Here is an 18,542-nt window from a genome sequence, read left to right as displayed (position 1 = left end):
TAAGCTATTAACTATTCATCATAGAAGGATGACAGACTGCATTTGAAAGTTTGTCTAAAGACATGTTTTAGGACACTGGTCATCTGGTGTTGAGCCACATGGCTTAACTATGCACACCTCTAGGTTGCCCTTGTTAATTCTAAGAACTGAAGGTTAATTAAGGTATTTAATGTGGGAAAAGTTGAAAGGAAATCTAACATCAAACAACAGGGAATTAAAATGTTTATTTTTTTAAAGTGCTGCCAAAAACATTAATAACAAACAAAACATGACAACAAGAACTGTACAGTAAATAATAACAAAAGATGGAACGGAACACTGGCAGAACAGAGGCTGATAACTTGCCAATCATAGTCATACTTATGACCAATGACAACTCTTGATTCCACTTACAGAACAAAACCCAGATTTTTGCAGAAAATCTCTTCCCTACCCAGTCAGCAGTTGGTGGGTTTATGTGGTTTCAAAACATTCAACACAGTTAAAATATCTCTTCACATCAAAACTGAAAAAAACAGTTGCACAAATTATTAATAGTACAAACGTTGTACATAAGAACAATACTTAACATTCCAGTTATCAGTTATTTTTCAAAACCTGCCACAGCTTTTTAACAATATCACTGTCAATAAAATTTGACTGTGCACTCAACTCAAAAACTCAGTACTCAGTACTTGTAGGCGTCTCTAATCAGACTCAAAATAGTATCCTTATGCATTTTCCTTTTACGGTCTTCACCATTATCTTTGGTATACAGCTTTTTCAAGCAGAGCTGAACAAGTAAATCTCTCATCAAAGTTCTTCTTGTACTGGGTCGATGGTGCCAAGAGCCTTTCTGTTTGTAAAGCTGTCTGCCTGTGGGAACAGAGAGAAGGTATTTGTGACAATAGGCTATGTGCATAACTGTAGCCCCAGTTTCCTGAGTTTTTGAAGTTATCTGTTGATTCGTGATATACTTGGAAATGGTACTTGTTGTGTCCTCTATGAAGGCCTGCACATACTGTAATACAGTAGACTAAGTGTGGCATGAATTACCTCATGTTGAGCGGGGGGAATCCACCCTGGCTCAACATGAGAGACCAGGAAAAAAGGCCATGTGTCTTTTTACAGATATGCACTCCAGTACCAGACCGTAGGGTAACTTGGTATCCAAAAGAATCAGACAAAATCATGGATGTAATTTTTATGTCTTTGCATGCAGTTTGAAGCTATGTCGAATAAACTTAATTCCAATAAAGTGGAGACTACTGTACCTGGATACCCAGTAAAAACGGAATATAAAAATACCTTTAAACTTCTCAGATGGATGGCTGGTCAAAGTTTATAAAGTCACCACTTTCACAATTGAACAGTCATGGCATATTAATACGAATATGTATTTGGAATTTGGAAAATGTATTTCTAAACTATAATGTTGTTGGTAGGAATTTGTATTTACTTTTTTCTAAACAAAAAAACTAACAAAAAACAAAAAGGTTATCAGTTTCATAGAAGATCTATTTCGTTGTTTTTGAGGAATTGGAGTTAGGGGTTAAGTGTCTTTCCCAGGGACACCTCAACACACTGCCGGGGCCAGGAATCAAACCTGGGACCTTATGCTTCCCAGGATAAAAATAATTCCTGATTCTGATAAGTTCCACCAAAACTAAACTATCCTGTTTAACAAATGTGGACAATAAATAAACTCACCTCAATCAAAGTGGTGAAGACAGCAGGCTGATGGTTTGAACATTGTCCATCTCTGTCTCCGACAATATCAGTTCACACTTGATAGGCTTAGGAGGGTTAGGGAAGGGGCTGGTCCATCCAATAATGTCCACATCATCATCTTCCTCTTCCTCATCTTTCTCTTCCTCACTGATTACCGTTGACCCCAGATCGACCTTTGTGGCGAGTGGCGGGTGTGACATTTGTGGCTCTGGACGTGGCTTTGCAGACCGAGGGACAGGGAAGGGGCTGGTCCATCCAATAATGTCCACCTCCAACTCTTCCTCATCCTCTGCATCCTCCCTGCTTCCTGTTGACCCCAGATCAACCTTCGTGGCGATTGGAGGGTGTGACATTCGTGGCTCTGGAGGTGGCTTTGTAGTCCGAAGTTCAGGGAGGGGGCTGGTCCATCCAATAATGTCCAGATCATCATCTTCCTCATCATCCCTGCTTCCTGTTGACCCCAGATCAACCTTCGTGGCGGTTGGAGGGTGTGACATTCGTGGCTCTGGAGGTGGCTTTGTAGTCCGAAGTTCAGGGAGGGGGCTGGTCCATCCAATAATGTCCACATCATCATCATCTTCCTCATCATTCCTGCTTCCTGTAGACCCCGATTCGACCTTCGTGGCGAGTGGCGGGTGTGGAATGCGTGGCTCGGGAGGTGGTTTTGTGATACCATAATGCAAAGGCACTGGTGTCTTCCTCATTCTGTTGGGCGAGTTATGGAGGTCGGTGTAGCGACATTGCAAGCAGACATCAGTTTCTTCTACCACATCGATATTCTCGTCAGAGTCAACAATGTTAATGTACTCATCACTACTTGTCCCTTTCAGCTCTTCTTCACTGGTCTCCCCCACGTTCTTTTCCACCTTCTGACTGCTCTCTCTTATTTTGAGGTTGATCCACTCTGATGCTTCTTCTTCTCGTTGCCCCCTCCGCTGTGCCGTTGCTTGCCCATCTTCACAGGCCAGTGTGTAATGGAGGTGATCAATGTTGACATTGTCAGAGCAGTTATGGACTTCTTCATCTACATCCTCTTCACTCTTCAATGTCATCACCAGCTCCTCACTAGACACTTCAATGGCATCCTCTGGTTTGGATTGGAATGTACCAGGCTCTGAGACTGTCAGTTCGGCCTGTTCAACCCTCTTCCTCTTGGCCGCCTTAGTACCCAACTCTTCCTCTGATTCTCTCTGTCTCTTGTCACCCCTCCTCTCTGGTACCACATCGATATTCTCGTCAGAGTCAACAATGTTAATGTACTCATCACTACTTGTCCCTTTCAGCTCTTCTTCACTGTTCTCCTTCGTGTTCTTTTCCACTTTCTGATTGCTCCCTTTCATTTTGAGGTCGATTGACTCTGACGCTTCTTCTCCTCGTTGCACCGCCCCCTGTGTCGTTGCTCGCTCATCTTCACTGGCCAGTGCGTCCTGTGGGTGATCATTGTTGTCACTGTCGGAGTGGTTAAGGACGTCTACAGCCCCTTCCTCTTCACTCTCCACCGTCACCACCAGCTTCTCCCTCGACACCTCCATGACATCCTGGGAATCAGCGTGCGTTTCCAGGATGGAGGCCTTGGGTTTGGTTTGGAATGTACTGGTCAATTCAGCCTGTTCAACGATATTAGTCGTTAACTCTTCCTCCGAGTCTCTCTGTCTCTTGTCTACCCTCCTCTCTGGTCCCTGTAACTCTTCTTCACTGTTCTCCTTCATGTTCTTTTCCACTTTCTGATTGCTCCCTTTCATTTTGAGGTCTATTGACTCTGACGCTTCTTCTCCTTGTTCCACCGCCCCCTGTGTCGTCGCACGGCCATCTTCACTGGCCAGTGCGTCCTGTGGGTGATCATTGTTGTCACTGTCGGAGTGGTTAAGGACGTCTACAGCCCCTTCCTCTTCACTCTCCACCGTCACCACCAGCTTCTCCCTCGACACCTCCATGACATCCTGGGAATCAGCGTTGGTTTCCAGGATGAAGGCCTTGGGTTTGGTTTGGAACGTACTGGTCAGTACAGCTTGTTCAATGCCATGAGTCGCCAACTCTTCCTCTGATTCTCTCTGTCTCTTGTCTCCTCTCCTCTCTGGTCCCTGTAACTCTTCTTCACTGTTCTCCCTCATGTTCTTTTCCACTTTCTGACTGCTCTCTTTCATTTTGAGGTCGGTTGACTCTGACGCTTCTTCTCCTCGTTGCACCGCCCCCTGTGTCGTTGCACGGCCATCTTCACTGGCCAGTGTGTCCTGTGGGTGATCATTTGATTTGATTTGATTTAGCACATAATGTAAAAACAATACAAAAACAGTACACAAAATATAAAAAGATAAGTGCCAGGAGGAGGCAAGATGCCCAAAGGGCTTATACGAGGCCTCTACCTATGTATAACAACATTAATAGAGCATGATTTGTAAACAACAAAATATGAATATATATAATTTACAAATAACATGATTGCAGTATAAAAAATTAAAATCTACGACATAATTGAAATACCTGATCATTGTTGTCACTGTCGGAGTGGTTAAGGACTTCTACAGCCCCTTCCTCTTCACTCTCCACCGTCACCACCAGCTCCTCACTCGACACCTTCATGACATCCTGGGAATCAGCGTGGGGTTCCAGGATGGAGGCCTTGGGTTTGGTTGGGAATGTACTGGTCAATTCAGCCTGTTCAACGATATTAGTCGTTAACTCTTCCTCCGAGTCTCTCTGTCTCTTGTCTCCTCTCCTCTCTGGTCCCTGTAACTCTTCTTCACTGTTCTCCTTCATGTTCTTTTCCACTTTCTGACTGCTCCCTTTCATTTTGAGGTCGATTGACTCTGACGCTTCTTCTCCTTGTTCCACCGCCCCCTGTGTCGTCGCACGGCCATCTTCACTGGCCAGTGCGTCCTGTGGGTGATCATTGTTGTCACTGTCGGAGTGGTTAAGGACTTCTACAGCCCCTTCCTCTTCACTCTCCACCGTCACCACCAGCTTCTCCCTCGACACCTCCATGACATCCTGGGAATCAGCGTTGGTTTCCAGGATGGAGGCCTTGGGTTTGGTTTGGAATGTACTGGTCAGTACAGCCTGTTCAACGCCATTAGTCGTCAACGCTTCTTCTCCTCGTTGCACCGCCCCCTGTGTCGTTGCACGGCCATCTTCACTGGCCAGTGTGTCCTGTGGGTGATCATTTGATTTGATTTAGCACATAATGTAAAAACAATACAAAAACTGTACACAAAATATAAAAAGATAAGTGCCAGGAGGAGGCAAGATGCCCAAAGGGCTTATACGAGGCCTCTACCTATGTATAACAACATTAAGGCAAGGCAAGGCAACTTTATTTATATAGCACTTTTCATACACAGGGCAATTCAAAGTGCTTTACAGAATAGAAAATCATAATACAAAGTGCAACAATGCACTTTAAAAAGAAATGGAGAATATAATAGATACAATTAAAATAAGTACTCCCACCTTTTATACAAAACATGATAATAATAAAAAGTGACATTGTCATTTAAAGACCAGGCAAGACCTAGCTGTTCTTAGACATCATAAATCTTAGCCATCATAAAAACATTAATAGAACAGGATTTGTAAACAACAAAATATGAATATATATAATTTACAAATAACATGATTGTAGTATAAAAATAAAAATCTACGACATAATTGAAATACCTGATCATTGTTGTCACTGTCGGAGTGGTTAAGGACTTCTACAGCCCCTTCCTCAACACTCTCCACCAGCTCCTCACTCGACACCTGCATGACATCCTGGGAATCAGCGTGGGGTTCCAGGATGGAGGCCTTGGGTTTGGTTTGGAATGTACTGGTCAGTTCAGCCTGTTCAACGCTATTGGTCGTTAACTCATCCTCTGATTCTCTCTGTCTCTTGTCTCCCTTTCTCTCTGGCCCCTGTGATCCTTCCTCTGGTGATGTTGCCCTTCCCTGTTCTTTTTTTATGTCTCTCCATTCCTCCATTTGTACACCCACATCACTGTGCTCCACAGGATGTGGCTGTCCTGCGGAGATTGCAGGAACTGGTTTATCCCCCAGAAGGAGATCAATCTCCTTGCCACGTCTGTCTTCTCTGTCATGTCCCGTCTTCAGCTCGACTGTGCGAATTCCGTTTTTATGCTTTTTTATTACTATAGGCTGGACAACTTGGGGAGTGCTGGTTGGTCGTTTGGCCAGAAGTGGGGGTTCTCCAGAAAGTGGCTCCTCAACATGCTAAATAGTACACAGACAAAACGTAGCCTTAATTATTTAGACAAATGGATCAATAGATTGTTGAAAATGGCGACCCATAAAACTGTGCTTACAATTAGTTAAGCATTCACCAGTTCAACACTCACCTTGTCCTGCTGATTGGTTACCTTGCTCCTGATAGGGTAGGCCTTCACAGTGGTTTTTATTTGCCTCCTCACTGGCGGTATAAGGGTGCCCTAGAGAAGACATTATCACGACACAGACTCATTATCAGACATTTCGGGTATTTTTCACATACTGTCACAACTTCAGAGGTTAGCTCAATTTAACCACATGAACCCTAGCATCCATATTGTGGGGTGAAATTTTGGCAAAAATAGCTGATTTACAAGCCCAACACATCGCAATGTGACGCATTGTGAGCTTGTAGAACGGCTTTTCAGTGAAGATATTTAGTGTAGAACAAAAAAAGATGGGGGCTAGCAGTCTATAGGGTTTAAGTGCTTAATTTGTCCATCCCGATAAATATGAATTACGAATCATTATTGTTATAAATAACATTTCATTAGATGCTGTGTAACAGATGCCCCACTGACAACAGACCCTTCAGTGAAGGAGTTTCTCACCTTCAAATCTGCAGACTGTCCGCTGAACAATTGGGGTACTCTGATTGGCCGAAGGCTGTGAGGACGCTTTGCCTGCTCGTTATGGTCCCCTTCCATACGCTCATCCTGTTTGCGCTTCTTCTTAATGACCAACTTCAGTTCTGGTTTTCTTACGCTGTTGGGTGCTTTGGGTGGCATGGAAGGCACGCGCATAGTTGAAACACTACTAGCAACGGCCCTAGCAGCAGAAACAGAATGCACATCGCTGCCTGCGTTTTCTCTCTTTATGGGTTTAGCCAGTCGGGCAACTGATGGCTGCTCTGGAGAGACCTTTGTACCTCTTCTTTGCCTTCTATTGCTGTCGTTTGTAACCGCATCAGAGCTGGGGAGTTTAGCAACACTGACCAGAGGCAGCTTTGAAGAGATCGGAGGGGGGGTGTATGTGCCTGGGTTTTGTGGGTGTATAGGAGACATGACTGCCTGTACAGGGTGGGGAGAGTGTATGTGCCCCAGATGAGCCGGGAATATTGTTCTTGCAGCGTGCGTGTGGCTCTGTCCTGCTATGGACTGGTCCCTGCCGACAGTGCAAGGCTGTGACTGGCTGCTTGACATTGTGGTCGAGGCATCGTAGCTAGCCTGTGTGCAGGTCTGACCATCCTTCTCTACCCTTGCCCCGGTGCTACAGTTAGAAACCTGCTGCTCAAAGGACAAGAGGAAGTTGTCTAATATGTCGCTCAGACCTCCCTCTCCCTGCTGCTGCTGAAGAACAGGCACTTCACAACTACCTGGAATGAAACCCCCAACCCCTGTCGCCACAGTAACTGTCTTCGTAGGGATGTTGTGGACACCTGAAGCTGTTTCCTGGTGACCAGTAGGGATGGACCGCTGCTGGCATTCTTGTTGGATGACAGCGTTGTCAGCGCCAGCGGCTGGATGAGTGAGAGGATGTGGGTGAGAATCCCGGGTGCTTTTGCTGTTGTTGTTTTTGTCTAATATATCCAGCCCCATCATGACTTCCTCCAGCAGACGGTCCAACTGCTCAGCTTGCTCTACATGGGACGGGGGTTCCAGGGAAGGAAGGAGGGTCGTATGAAGCATCTCTGGGGCTGGGGCCAAAAAGGACAGCTCTGTGGGCAGGGAGGCATTGCCGGTCTGAGTGTTGAGGAGCTGCGGCGGTGTGGAATGGAACATAACAGTTGGGGGAGTCTTTTGTTTGTTCAGTGCTAGGGCGCCCTCCTGTGACAGAAAAAAGTTGTGTTGTTGAGATATGGTTGGTTATTCAGTGACTGAATACAATAACATTGAGTACTACAACTATTATTAATAAGAAGCTCCTGAAAGTGATTTATGACCTATGTTTTTTATATACGTTCTCTTATAATATTCTTTCCTCTCAACATTAGTAATAGCAACATTCAATGCTAGCACTTCATTATTTTTTAAACCTTTTTTTCAGGTGTAAGATGGGTAATTTTCTAGATCATACATAGATCATCATCCAACATTTCACTGCTTGTATCTGTATGAGTGAGTGACAAATAAACCCTCTTGATGTTACAGAGTAGCCCTCACCTGGATGAGTTGCTGTGCAGCAGCTCCTCCAGTCTCCCTGGATGGTTCTTCTCTCACGCTGCAGATCTTCCATGACTTGCCACGCCCCCTTTTCTTCAGACAGAGCTTGATTGGCTGGAAATGGTCCCTGGTATTCAGGTAGAGCATCCTGCCCGCAGCTCCTCCCCCTCTACCACTCCTCCTGGCATGCACACCCCAACTCCTCAGCCAGTTCTTCGGAGGTATGCTCTTCACTACTTCCTTCTCCTCCCCTAATGCTGCTGCTGTCTGCTTGGGTGGCCTTCCCCTCCGGCCTGTCCCTCCTCTGGGTCTCTGAGCTTTTCTCTCACCTGTCCTAGTCTGCCTGGCCCCTCCTGCGCCACCTCCCCGCCTCTTTCCTCTGCGCCTCCCGCAGGAAGACTCCGCCTGACCTGGGTTCAAGAAATGGTTGATGAATCCCGGGATGTTGCCCTCAAACTGCTCGAAACCCTCACCTCCACTTTCTGGAGGCAGCACCTCGCTTGCGTGGTCATAAACCACCGCTGGTGTGTGACACGCAAAGTGGGTAGGTGTAGGAATGAGGGAGGAGTAGGACTGCGGCACAATGAAGACAGGTCCATGTCCGCCTGCTGTGGATTCCTCAGTGGGAGCCATGTAATCGGAGTACGGTGGGTGGTGAGCATCTGGGGGGTAGAAGATGGAAAGGGGGACGTAGGGGATGTTATAGTGGGGGTCAGGGGATTCTAAGGCTGGCTGGTGAGTAAGGTGGGTGGCATATGTCGGCAATTCGCCCATTTGAGTTCGACTCCCTGTGCCTCTTTCAATACTGCACCGTGTCGCTCCCACAAGGGGGGCGCTTCCATTACTCCCCTCTCCCCCTCCACGCTCCTCGAGCATCAGTGGTTCTGTCTGTATGCCTACTGCTCGACGCCCGTTCCTATCCTCACCACTTTCTCTGACCTCAACCAGCCCACTGATGCCCAGTCTGGCGGTGGCAGAGAGAATGTCCTCCCTCTCCTCCTCTCCCTGTCCAACGATCTCTCCGGAGTACAGCAGACCCACCAGCCGGAGCAACGTGCTGGCTCTGACAGTCCCGAACTCCAGTAAGTGTGTCTGTCCAGTTGGGGGCGGAGTGCTGGGCAGAGTACAGGACAGCTGAGGGCTGAGAGCTGATAAGACACAGCTGTGGGCAGGCACAGACACTCCTACAGGACAGGAAAGTAGAGTTTAGGAGAGGAGAGTGCATAAAAGATTGTTTCTGTTCCAGAAAAGTGTGGAACTACAACAGAGTGTACACACTCGGAGTTAAAGGAGTAGTTCACCCAAGAAATTACTTATTTTCTATCAATTAGACACCCCATGAAGCCTTGAATTCATGGAGATTTTAGTTTTTGTCACATTCCCGAGCCAATAATTTTAGTCTCCTACTGACCGATGACCCGGTCATCAAATTATTGGCTCATCTCCATGAATTCAAGGCTTCATGGGGTTTGCAATTGATAGAAATAAATATTTTTTTGGGTGAACTACCCCTTTCAGGACAATACGAAAAAACTGCCGCTTCGGACAGGCTTTCCAAACTAGTTCAGAGAGTCTGGGGGTGCAGGAATTCTGAGAAAAGGTTTTGAGACCACCCATCAGAAGTTCTGAATGATGTAAATTTGTAGTTATATCACCTACAAATTTATATCAAAACTTCGGAAGGCACATATATTGCGCTTTAATTTAACACTTCTGATTTTACCTACAGAGATTATTGATAACCAATTCAGTAATTGTGTTGTTGTTCGTACCCTCAGCCCGGAGCGTAATGTCGCAGAACTGGCTGCCGCGTTGCTGTCTCTGCAACTCGGCCAGGAGCAGGCCTCTGAACCCAGGTCGTTGGTACTGCCACATGTCTCTGTCCACTTTAGGAATGAATGAATGATTGAATTAATGTAAACCTTAAATACAGGGACAACTCACGTTTGCAGGGTTACACAATGCCACGAAAATGAAATACAAATATAACATAAGGTTATACAGGTATGGAACAAGTATGGAAAGATAGACAACAAAAGAACAACCACATACAACCTGGAGTAATGCAGCAATGAGAGATGGAAACTGTAAGTGATTTATGTTTAAGAGCACTTTGTATGGCACAAAGTATGCCATACACCTATTAGATGATTTCCCCAAGTAGTTAATTTCCAGGGGAGGTTTACACTGAGAATGTGCAGGGTACAATGAATAACAGAATATAAGAATGCCGGTAAGATAAAGGTAGTGTTTGTAGCAAAAAGCCATATAAATGAAAAGGACAGTGCCTGCCTCATCGACAGGGAGTTATGTACACAAGATTGGAATGGAATCAAAACCTGCTGCAGAGTATTAAGCATACACTTAGGTAGATACAATAATAGAATCGGCATACAAATAGAATGGACAGGTGTTATTCTGCCGTTGATTATGAATATGTAGATATGTAAATAAAACTGGACCCAACACGGAGGTGAGGGTCGGAAGTAATGGGAGCAGAGGTAGGACAGTGGTTCTCAACCTTTCAGACCCCCTAAAATAATCATATTTGACCTGGGGACCCCCCACCTTGACCAGCACTTGGAACTGTAGGAGTTAAGGCATAACATTTAGTTTGACTCGGTTCCACAGATAAATATTGTGAAAATAGCAGATCTACAATTTTAGATGGGTCTTCGATAGATCTTCGATTTTCTTTTTTTCCCCCTCTTTCTTATATATTTGACAAGCAGTTTTTATAGTATAGAGATCGTTGATTCCTTTTTTTGTTTGAGGTATTAAAAGGGTCTTAAAAGTCCTTAAATTGTCACTTCACTGTCATCTGGGGACCCCCCCCCCCCCCGGTCCCGACCCACAGGTTGAGAACCACTGGTCTAGGATAGTAGTAGAGATGGTGGGATAGTATTGGACTGGATAAAAGGATAGTTTCTATTCGGAGGTACTGTAGGTGACATGTATTGGTTAAAGCTTGTGTAATACATAGTGTACTTATGCAAGAAAGTATCAGCGCATTGAATGACTGAAAGTCTTGGAAATCAAGTGATCCCAGGTTTATGTCACGTACACAATGCAGAATAAACTATTTGCACATTTCATTTCATGCATTTTCCTTTAATGCACGGTTAACAATTTACATGTTTAATTTAATTTAATTTCAACACATGAACATTTGTTTGTCTTCACCAACTAACACTACTAATGCAAACATGCCTTGTAGGCCTACTGTAGGCTGGCATACAGTAGGCAACTACTGTTAACCAGCCTTGGATCAAGACTATCATATATGTATTTTATCAATTTTTTACATTTGCATATCTATGATAGCCTTGGGCTGCACCCCCCTGAGTGCCCTGAACTTTCACCAATAAAGTCCGTATTTCTCCGTACATGTACAAATGCAAAATATAAGGTGCTTACCCGGTAGCCCCGGATGTTAACTCGGCATTCGGAGTCTTTGTGCACTGTATTAGTCCATATTTTAATAGATATGTGTTTTAATCCCGTCTGTGGACGAACGCCATTTCCCGCCCTCACCCCTGTTTACATTGAGTGTAATACCGGCTTTCACCGGCGCGCCACGTCACTACCGCCCATGGAGGAATACAGGGAACATCCGACACAGACGGGATTAAAACCCTTCTTTATTGAAAATTACGGCCTAATACAGTGCACACGGGTTCCTAAAGTCGAGTTAACATCCGGGGCTACAGGGTCAGCACTTTATGTATATTTTGTGTACATGTACGGAGAAGTACGGGCTTTCCGCGCGGATGTCCAGTGACAATTGGGGTGCAGCCCAAGACTATCATATATTGATTGATTTAATACTTTATTAGCAGTTTGCCAAAAAAGCACAGGAAAGTACTAAGTACTGTTCAATACAATGTCTGCTAAGAGGATTTTAAAACCAAGAAAGCCTATGGTGTTTCCATTGGGGTCCTTTGTACCAATTCATCAAAACATTTAATGACGGACAAATATACAATAGGCCTACTACTATGCAAAACATCATCTAAACAGTTAGAAGAGTTTGGGGGGGGGGGCACCTGTAAAGCCACCTGTAAAATGCTTTTTGAAGGAGAGTAGGGTTTCACATAGCTCTGGTCCATAGCGTTAGAAATATGGACAAGAGCTAGGTTTCACACTCAGGCTTTTGGTAGGGCATTCCACATTTTAGTGGCATAGCACAGGAGAACGAATTCAACCCCTTGTTGGTGCCAATTCTTGTTTGGACGTGATCAGTGGAGCTTCCTCTGGTGTTGTGATTGTGGACGTCATTGAAGTAGTTTAATTGACAGGGGTTGGATTCGTTCTCCTGTGCAGACCAGGCCCATTGCAAGTTGCTCTGTCCTCTACCCTGAGCCATCCCACCTTAACAAAATGAGCAAGGGTTAGATGAGTTGTGTAAGTGTAAGGCCAAGCAGTAGCCTGACCAGTTTGTTTTGGGATGTCTTGTTTTTAAGGCCTTTGTGGTGCTATGGTACCTTGAGGTGCATGCTTAGTCGAAGTGACTTTGGATGAGTGCTCCTGTTAGAGTCCTCAATGTATTCTTACTGACCAGTGAGGAGATACGAAAGTAAAAGTCAGACGCGATAATATACATCTATGATAGTCTTTATCCAAGGCTAACTGTTAACATGCTAGCAACGTGACTTCCATATGTTGTTGTGCTTCCACTGTGAAACACACGTGGTGTGAGCAGAGCAACCCGTGATCGCGCACCTGTTAGTGTGTTATGATGAGCATCAGCAAGCGTGTAGTAATCCGCAACACCTTGTAAAATCTGCTCTATTTTGAGTGCAAACTCCATGCCTACTCTTGGAATAAACAACATTGGCTTGAATGCATGCGAATTATCACTCACCGTTTTCCATCCACAACTTCTCTATTAAGTCGAGAAACCGGTTAGCTTTGTGTTTTTACCGTCACAACTTTAAATTGACAAGTCCGGACAAATCCACACACTTTCCACACTCCCATGACAATCTGGTGAGGTCATCAGGTCAACGTGCACCGTTCAAGTTAATTGCAGTATTTTGTTTGGCCACTAGGGGGTCAAGAGGGTCGAGAAGAGTTTAATAACAGAGGGGATACAGGATAGGTGGGCACCTCGATGTAAAATTGCCTATTTTGTCCAAAATGTTAAAAATAAAATATTATAAAAATGGTCTTAAGTAATGTAGAGTATACATGATGTGAAAATGCATGGTACATCATTATCAGACTTAATTTTATCCTTCAACTTCTTGTTTATGCCCCAAAATGACTGGATATACAGGTTTTGTAGATATTTGGAGCAATTGTAGAAATATTACACCTTAATTGTCGAATGTTTAAGCATGTTTTAATCATGTATACTTTACTTTAAAACTTTTTTTATATATTTTGGAAAAGAATAGCCAATTCAACACCTATGTGCCCACTCTTCCTCGGTGCCCAACAGATGTATGCATATGAGCACGTACATCCACTTTTTTAAATTAAACTTTTATTCATAAACATTTCACCCCATATCTTTTACACAGCTTTCATTTCATGTATTAATTAAATGTGGGTTACCCATTTTAAAATGTAGCAATAGAACAGGCCTAATCATAAATTAGAGTCTTCTATGACAAACTGCCACAACATGGACTATCTGGGATACAAACTACACACTGAGAAGCAAACCAGATTAAGAAATTAGAACATTATTGTCAAACATCCAATTGTCGTCTTGGCACAAATTATCGTTTGCCCACTGTAGCCTCTAGGTCTCATAAATGGGACAGGTGAGGAGGGACTCAATTATAGAACTAATCAACACAACCCAAAGGAAACTACTGGGATTCACAGTCAGTGTCTGCTCTCATTTTAGCAGCTTATAACTCCCTTGACAGTCATTCACAGTTCCTCAGAGGAATAGAAAACCAGTAAGGATCTCCATTTCGCAATGAAATATGATCAAAGTGTGCCATTGCCCATGAAAATGTTGAGGAGGTCTTGCTCTGAGGTGGAGGGGATTGGGCTAAATGGCGGAGAATGGGGATGTGCCTCGTGGTGTTTTGGGTCAGGCTTCGGCCAGCGCTCATTAAACTTGACAAAGAACAGTGGGTCCGTGAAGGGTCCTCCATAAACGATGCTCTGAAGCAGGTAGAGGAGAGCCACAACCAGAGAGCTAATCAGGAAAAAGGGGATGAAAGGCCTCAGGTGATGCCAGGCCACCCAGAACCCATACCCGAGCCCAGTGAGAGCAGTCTGCTTCCCTGTGTGGGAGGTTCTTCGAGTGGAACCAGGAACCGAGAAATCACAATTGGAACCATCCTGAGAGTCTGAAGAGGGCTGTCCAGGAACATTGAGCAAATCCATCACAGAAAAGAAGGCAACACAGAAGGCCACCAAAAAGTCCTTTTTGAAGCTCCTTTCTTCTTAAATCTTACAGTCTTCACTTACAGTCATACTTAAATTAACTTGAAGTTCAAGGATCAGAAAAACACAACCCTGACATGTCTCTGTCTAACAGACTACACAGAGACCACTTAATAGTATATTAGGTCTACCTCATGACACATGTTAACAGCTCATTGCTGACAAAGTGGTATCTCTTACACATATGTCCGGCTTGTTTCTGACTTGATCTTGGCAAGTTCGCATGTTGAATTCTTCGCAAACATGTCTCCTGTGGCATGTGCTACTTTCCTTTGGTGTTTAATCCTTTCTGCTGTTTTCTTAGTTCTCATGCGCGTACAGTACATAGAGTTAAATGACGCCGATCCTATTTGAGCTTGAGAGAGAGTGTATGAACGAGAGCGAATGAGCCCTAAATAGATATGGTACAAGTGACAGGGAGGAGATCAGAGGGAGGGACGGATAATCTTCTGCATTCGGTGGTCTCAAGTTTAAGGAGAGGGACATGCGCGTTACAGCTGTACGAGTCACAGACATACACACTATCTCATTCTGTCTCTCATTCTGTCTCTATTTCTTTCTCTCTCATACATTCACATGTAAGCACACATAGGCCTACAGTATATTAGATTTACACAAGCCACATACGGATTCAAACGCACAGGGCTGTACATTCTCTTATTTTTGTTTACCCTTTATTTACTAAAGCTAGGGTGCTTATTTTCAGCCACACCCTGCATGCACACACACACACACACACACACACACACACACACACACACACACACACACACACACACACACACACACACACACACACACACACACACACACACACACACACACACACACACACACACACACAATTAACATCTTTATTTGCGTTCACATTTAACAGGAAATTCTTGAACACAAGCAATTATAGATGCACAGGCTTCGGAAACTCAACAAGTATTTCAGGATAAAGATCACGGATACAGATAGCATCGTCTCCTCCATATTTGGCCAGTCGGCGACTGCCAATTATCATAGACAGACACTGAACAGGATTTAGCCAAGGCCTCTCACAACTAATTTATGGACATTACCGAGGCTTCCAAATATGAACGCAAGCAGTTTACAATTGTAACCAAGCTGTATAATAGCATCCTTAAGGCGTTGGTACTTTAGCACCTTGGTAAGGAGTGCCTCTTCCAGACTGTGGTCAAATGTACATGCCACTTGCAAAATTGGCACTTCTCTACTGTCCTCATCAACAACAACAACATCATCTGGTGTATTAGCTGTAATATCTGAAAAGCCATAATTTTCATTATTGCACAGTTGGAACATGCCAGTTGAAACACAAGAGTGCTTTTGGCAGATGATGAAACATATGAACTTATGTCCTTAACTAATAGGTCAACAATTCTGTCGTGCCAAGCAATGTACATTCCCTTATACATAGCAGCCATTCAGAGTTTCAGTAACACTTTATATCTGCTAAATGCCTAAATTGTAACTGGATTGTGGTCATGGTGCAGACAATGAGGAGGGCAAACACACACACAGTACTAGGGCTTTCACCAACTAGTCGACTAGTCGACTAGTATAACCACTAGTCGACTCTGTTGGTACTAGTCGAATAGTTGAAAAAAAATAAAAATAGTAATGGCCCGTCTTACTATTATTATTATCCTCCTGACTTTATTTTTTATCAAAAGGGGGTCAAAAGTATGCCCAATAAAAGCCTATTATTGGGCAATGGGTCAGGGGGATCCTTGGAGACGCTGCTGTGGTGCTGTGCTGCTGTGCCAGAAGCGCTTCCCTTAAAACGCCATAAAAATAAGGGCAGGAGGATAATAATAATAGTAATATAGTAGTAGGATGGCATTAAAACAATGCCCCCCCCCCTAATTTTTGTAAAAAAAAATGTTAATGTTAATTTTGACTAGTCGACTAGTCGACTACTAATTGGTCAAAACAGTCGACTCACACAAATCATTAGTTGTGAATGCCCTAACACACACACACACACACACACACACACACACACACACACACACACACACACACACACACACACACAGAGGGAGAGAGAGGGAATCGCACATTCAAACCTGGGAGATACCCAGTACAACCACAGTCTTATACTGTTGGCCCACTGGGCAGCTCCACGGAAGCAGGCAGGGAGGAGTTCAGTGCCTTGCTCAAGGGCACTTCGGGGGTGGGGGAGGGGCGAGTGCTGCCCAATCACTTCCCCACCCAGATTTTTCTGCCGGTCCAGGGAATGGAACCAGAAACGTTCCGGCAACCCGCATGCTCCTCTAACCTTTAGGTCACCGCTGCCCCTCTGAGCCGTGAAAGAAATTTGATTTAATTATATATCTCATGAATGATTTTTGTATTTCTGTCTACTTTTTCTTTTACACCAATAAGCATTAATAACACTTAACCAATATGCATTTGCCTAGGACAATGGAATTCGTCTTCTACATTAAACCCATCATATTAGGTGCAGTGGGCTGATCCCAGGGAGTAACTCCAACTCTAAGGCCAGCTAGTGCCATGGCACTGGCAGGAGTATGCCCCAAACATGCATGTCTTTGGTGTGGAAAGAAACCAGAGATCTCAGAGGAACCCATGTGTGTACAGAGAAAACATGCAAACACCACACAGAAAGTCAGCTTCAAACCCAAGACCCTCTTGCTGTGAGGCAGCACTGCTAACCATTGATCCACCCTGCCACCTTGAGCTCAGATCATAGTGCAATTCTCACTATGCTCTGTTTTTGTTGTTGTTTATGTATATACATGTCTATACACACATGCCTTTATCAAGTCTCTACACTTGAGTGCACACTTTCAAAGCCCTTGTGATGTAGCAACTGAATTTCAATAAAACATTGTTGAAAGCGATGAGACGGAATACGAAAGCTGTTGAGGACATTGAGTGAGGACTCTGAGTGAGGACATTGAGACACTGGGGTCTTTGGACAATCCTGCCATTTCTTATAGGCTTATCCAGAGTCCATATGAATACAAGCACACATTGACACAGTGACACACACACACACACACACACACACACACACACACACACACACACACACACACACACACACACACACACACACACACACACACACACACACACACACACACACACACACACAATATGAATGCTGCACCTCTTTCTCAGAACACCCCAGTATCCGTTCTCAGCATGAATGTACGAGCTTGTAATAAGAGAGGATAGTCAAGTTGGTAATGTCAACACTCAATCTGCAACTGTGGTCCAATGTGCCCGAGGGTCATGTTCACCAGTTAAAAGGCTTAATGTAAGCATGAGAACTAGTCCTAGGAGTCAGGGGAGGGTATGTGGCTGACACCAGCTCAGGCTATTAAAGGCTCTGTCTGAGAGAGATGCTGACATAAGCAGCATACCACAAAAGCATAATCGATTGCACTGATATTAGAGAATAATTATCTTTCATGTGGACTATTATTTGTGTGTAGCTGGTTTGGAGGACTCAAATTACTCTGGACAGACCTTACCTGAAGTTACCTGAAGACACACTTTAGTAAAAGTAGAAAGATATGTATCTGAAAGTGAAAGTCGCATAGGAAGAGATATTTGAAATGTTTCTGCAGTCTTGATGTTTTTTATTCAATCTCAGCAGTCCAAATTCATGCAATCAATATCCAGCGCTGAAAGAATGACTAATTGACTAAATTGAGCAAAAGAAAAACTACAAAACTTCCAAAAATGTATCTAACGCTGAACTAAGAAGGCTATACTCTTTTTAAACCAGGGTCCTTTGCGGCAGATAGATCTGACCTGTCTCTGCTAACAAGGTCTGGGGTTCTTCTCATTCTTATTTTTACAGTGGCTCCTGCTTAGGCCCCTCCATACTAAATGTGAGAATATCAATCAACCAGTTATCTCACACACATCATTCACGTGGATAACAACAAACTACACTGCTCAAAATAATTAAGGGAACACTTTGATCCCTTGATTCTTTTGAGCAGGTTTTGTTAACAGTATGTACACAGTTCATGAAAACTCAAAATAATTAAGGGATCAAAGTGTTCCCTACAT

General features: G+C 44.1%; 1 protein-coding gene across 1 annotated transcript; it reads right to left on the bottom strand.

Moving 5' to 3' along the window:
- Nucleotides 1–221: 221 nt before the first annotated feature.
- Nucleotides 222–9,947, bottom strand: LOC308075579 (uncharacterized protein; the record flags this gene model as incomplete). The annotated part of the gene is made up of 9 exons (XM_080415525.1): nt 222–855; nt 1,690–2,923; nt 2,981–3,941; nt 4,192–4,857; nt 5,365–5,916; nt 6,042–6,131; nt 6,522–7,736; nt 8,073–9,256; nt 9,845–9,947. The coding sequence occupies 8 exons, from the start codon at nt 9,945–9,947 to the stop codon at nt 1,695–1,697; spliced, it is 6,000 nt and encodes a 1,999-aa protein (XP_080271651.1). The 3' UTR covers nt 222–855; nt 1,690–1,694.
- Between the last annotated feature and the right edge of the window lie 8,595 nt (nt 9,948–18,542).

This window comes from Gymnoscopelus braueri, assembly GCF_963280865.1.
Source record: "Gymnoscopelus braueri genome assembly, chromosome: 20".
NCBI lineage: Eukaryota > Metazoa > Chordata > Actinopteri > Myctophiformes > Myctophidae > Gymnoscopelus > Gymnoscopelus braueri.
This window is presented reverse-complemented; position numbering and strand designations above follow the sequence as displayed.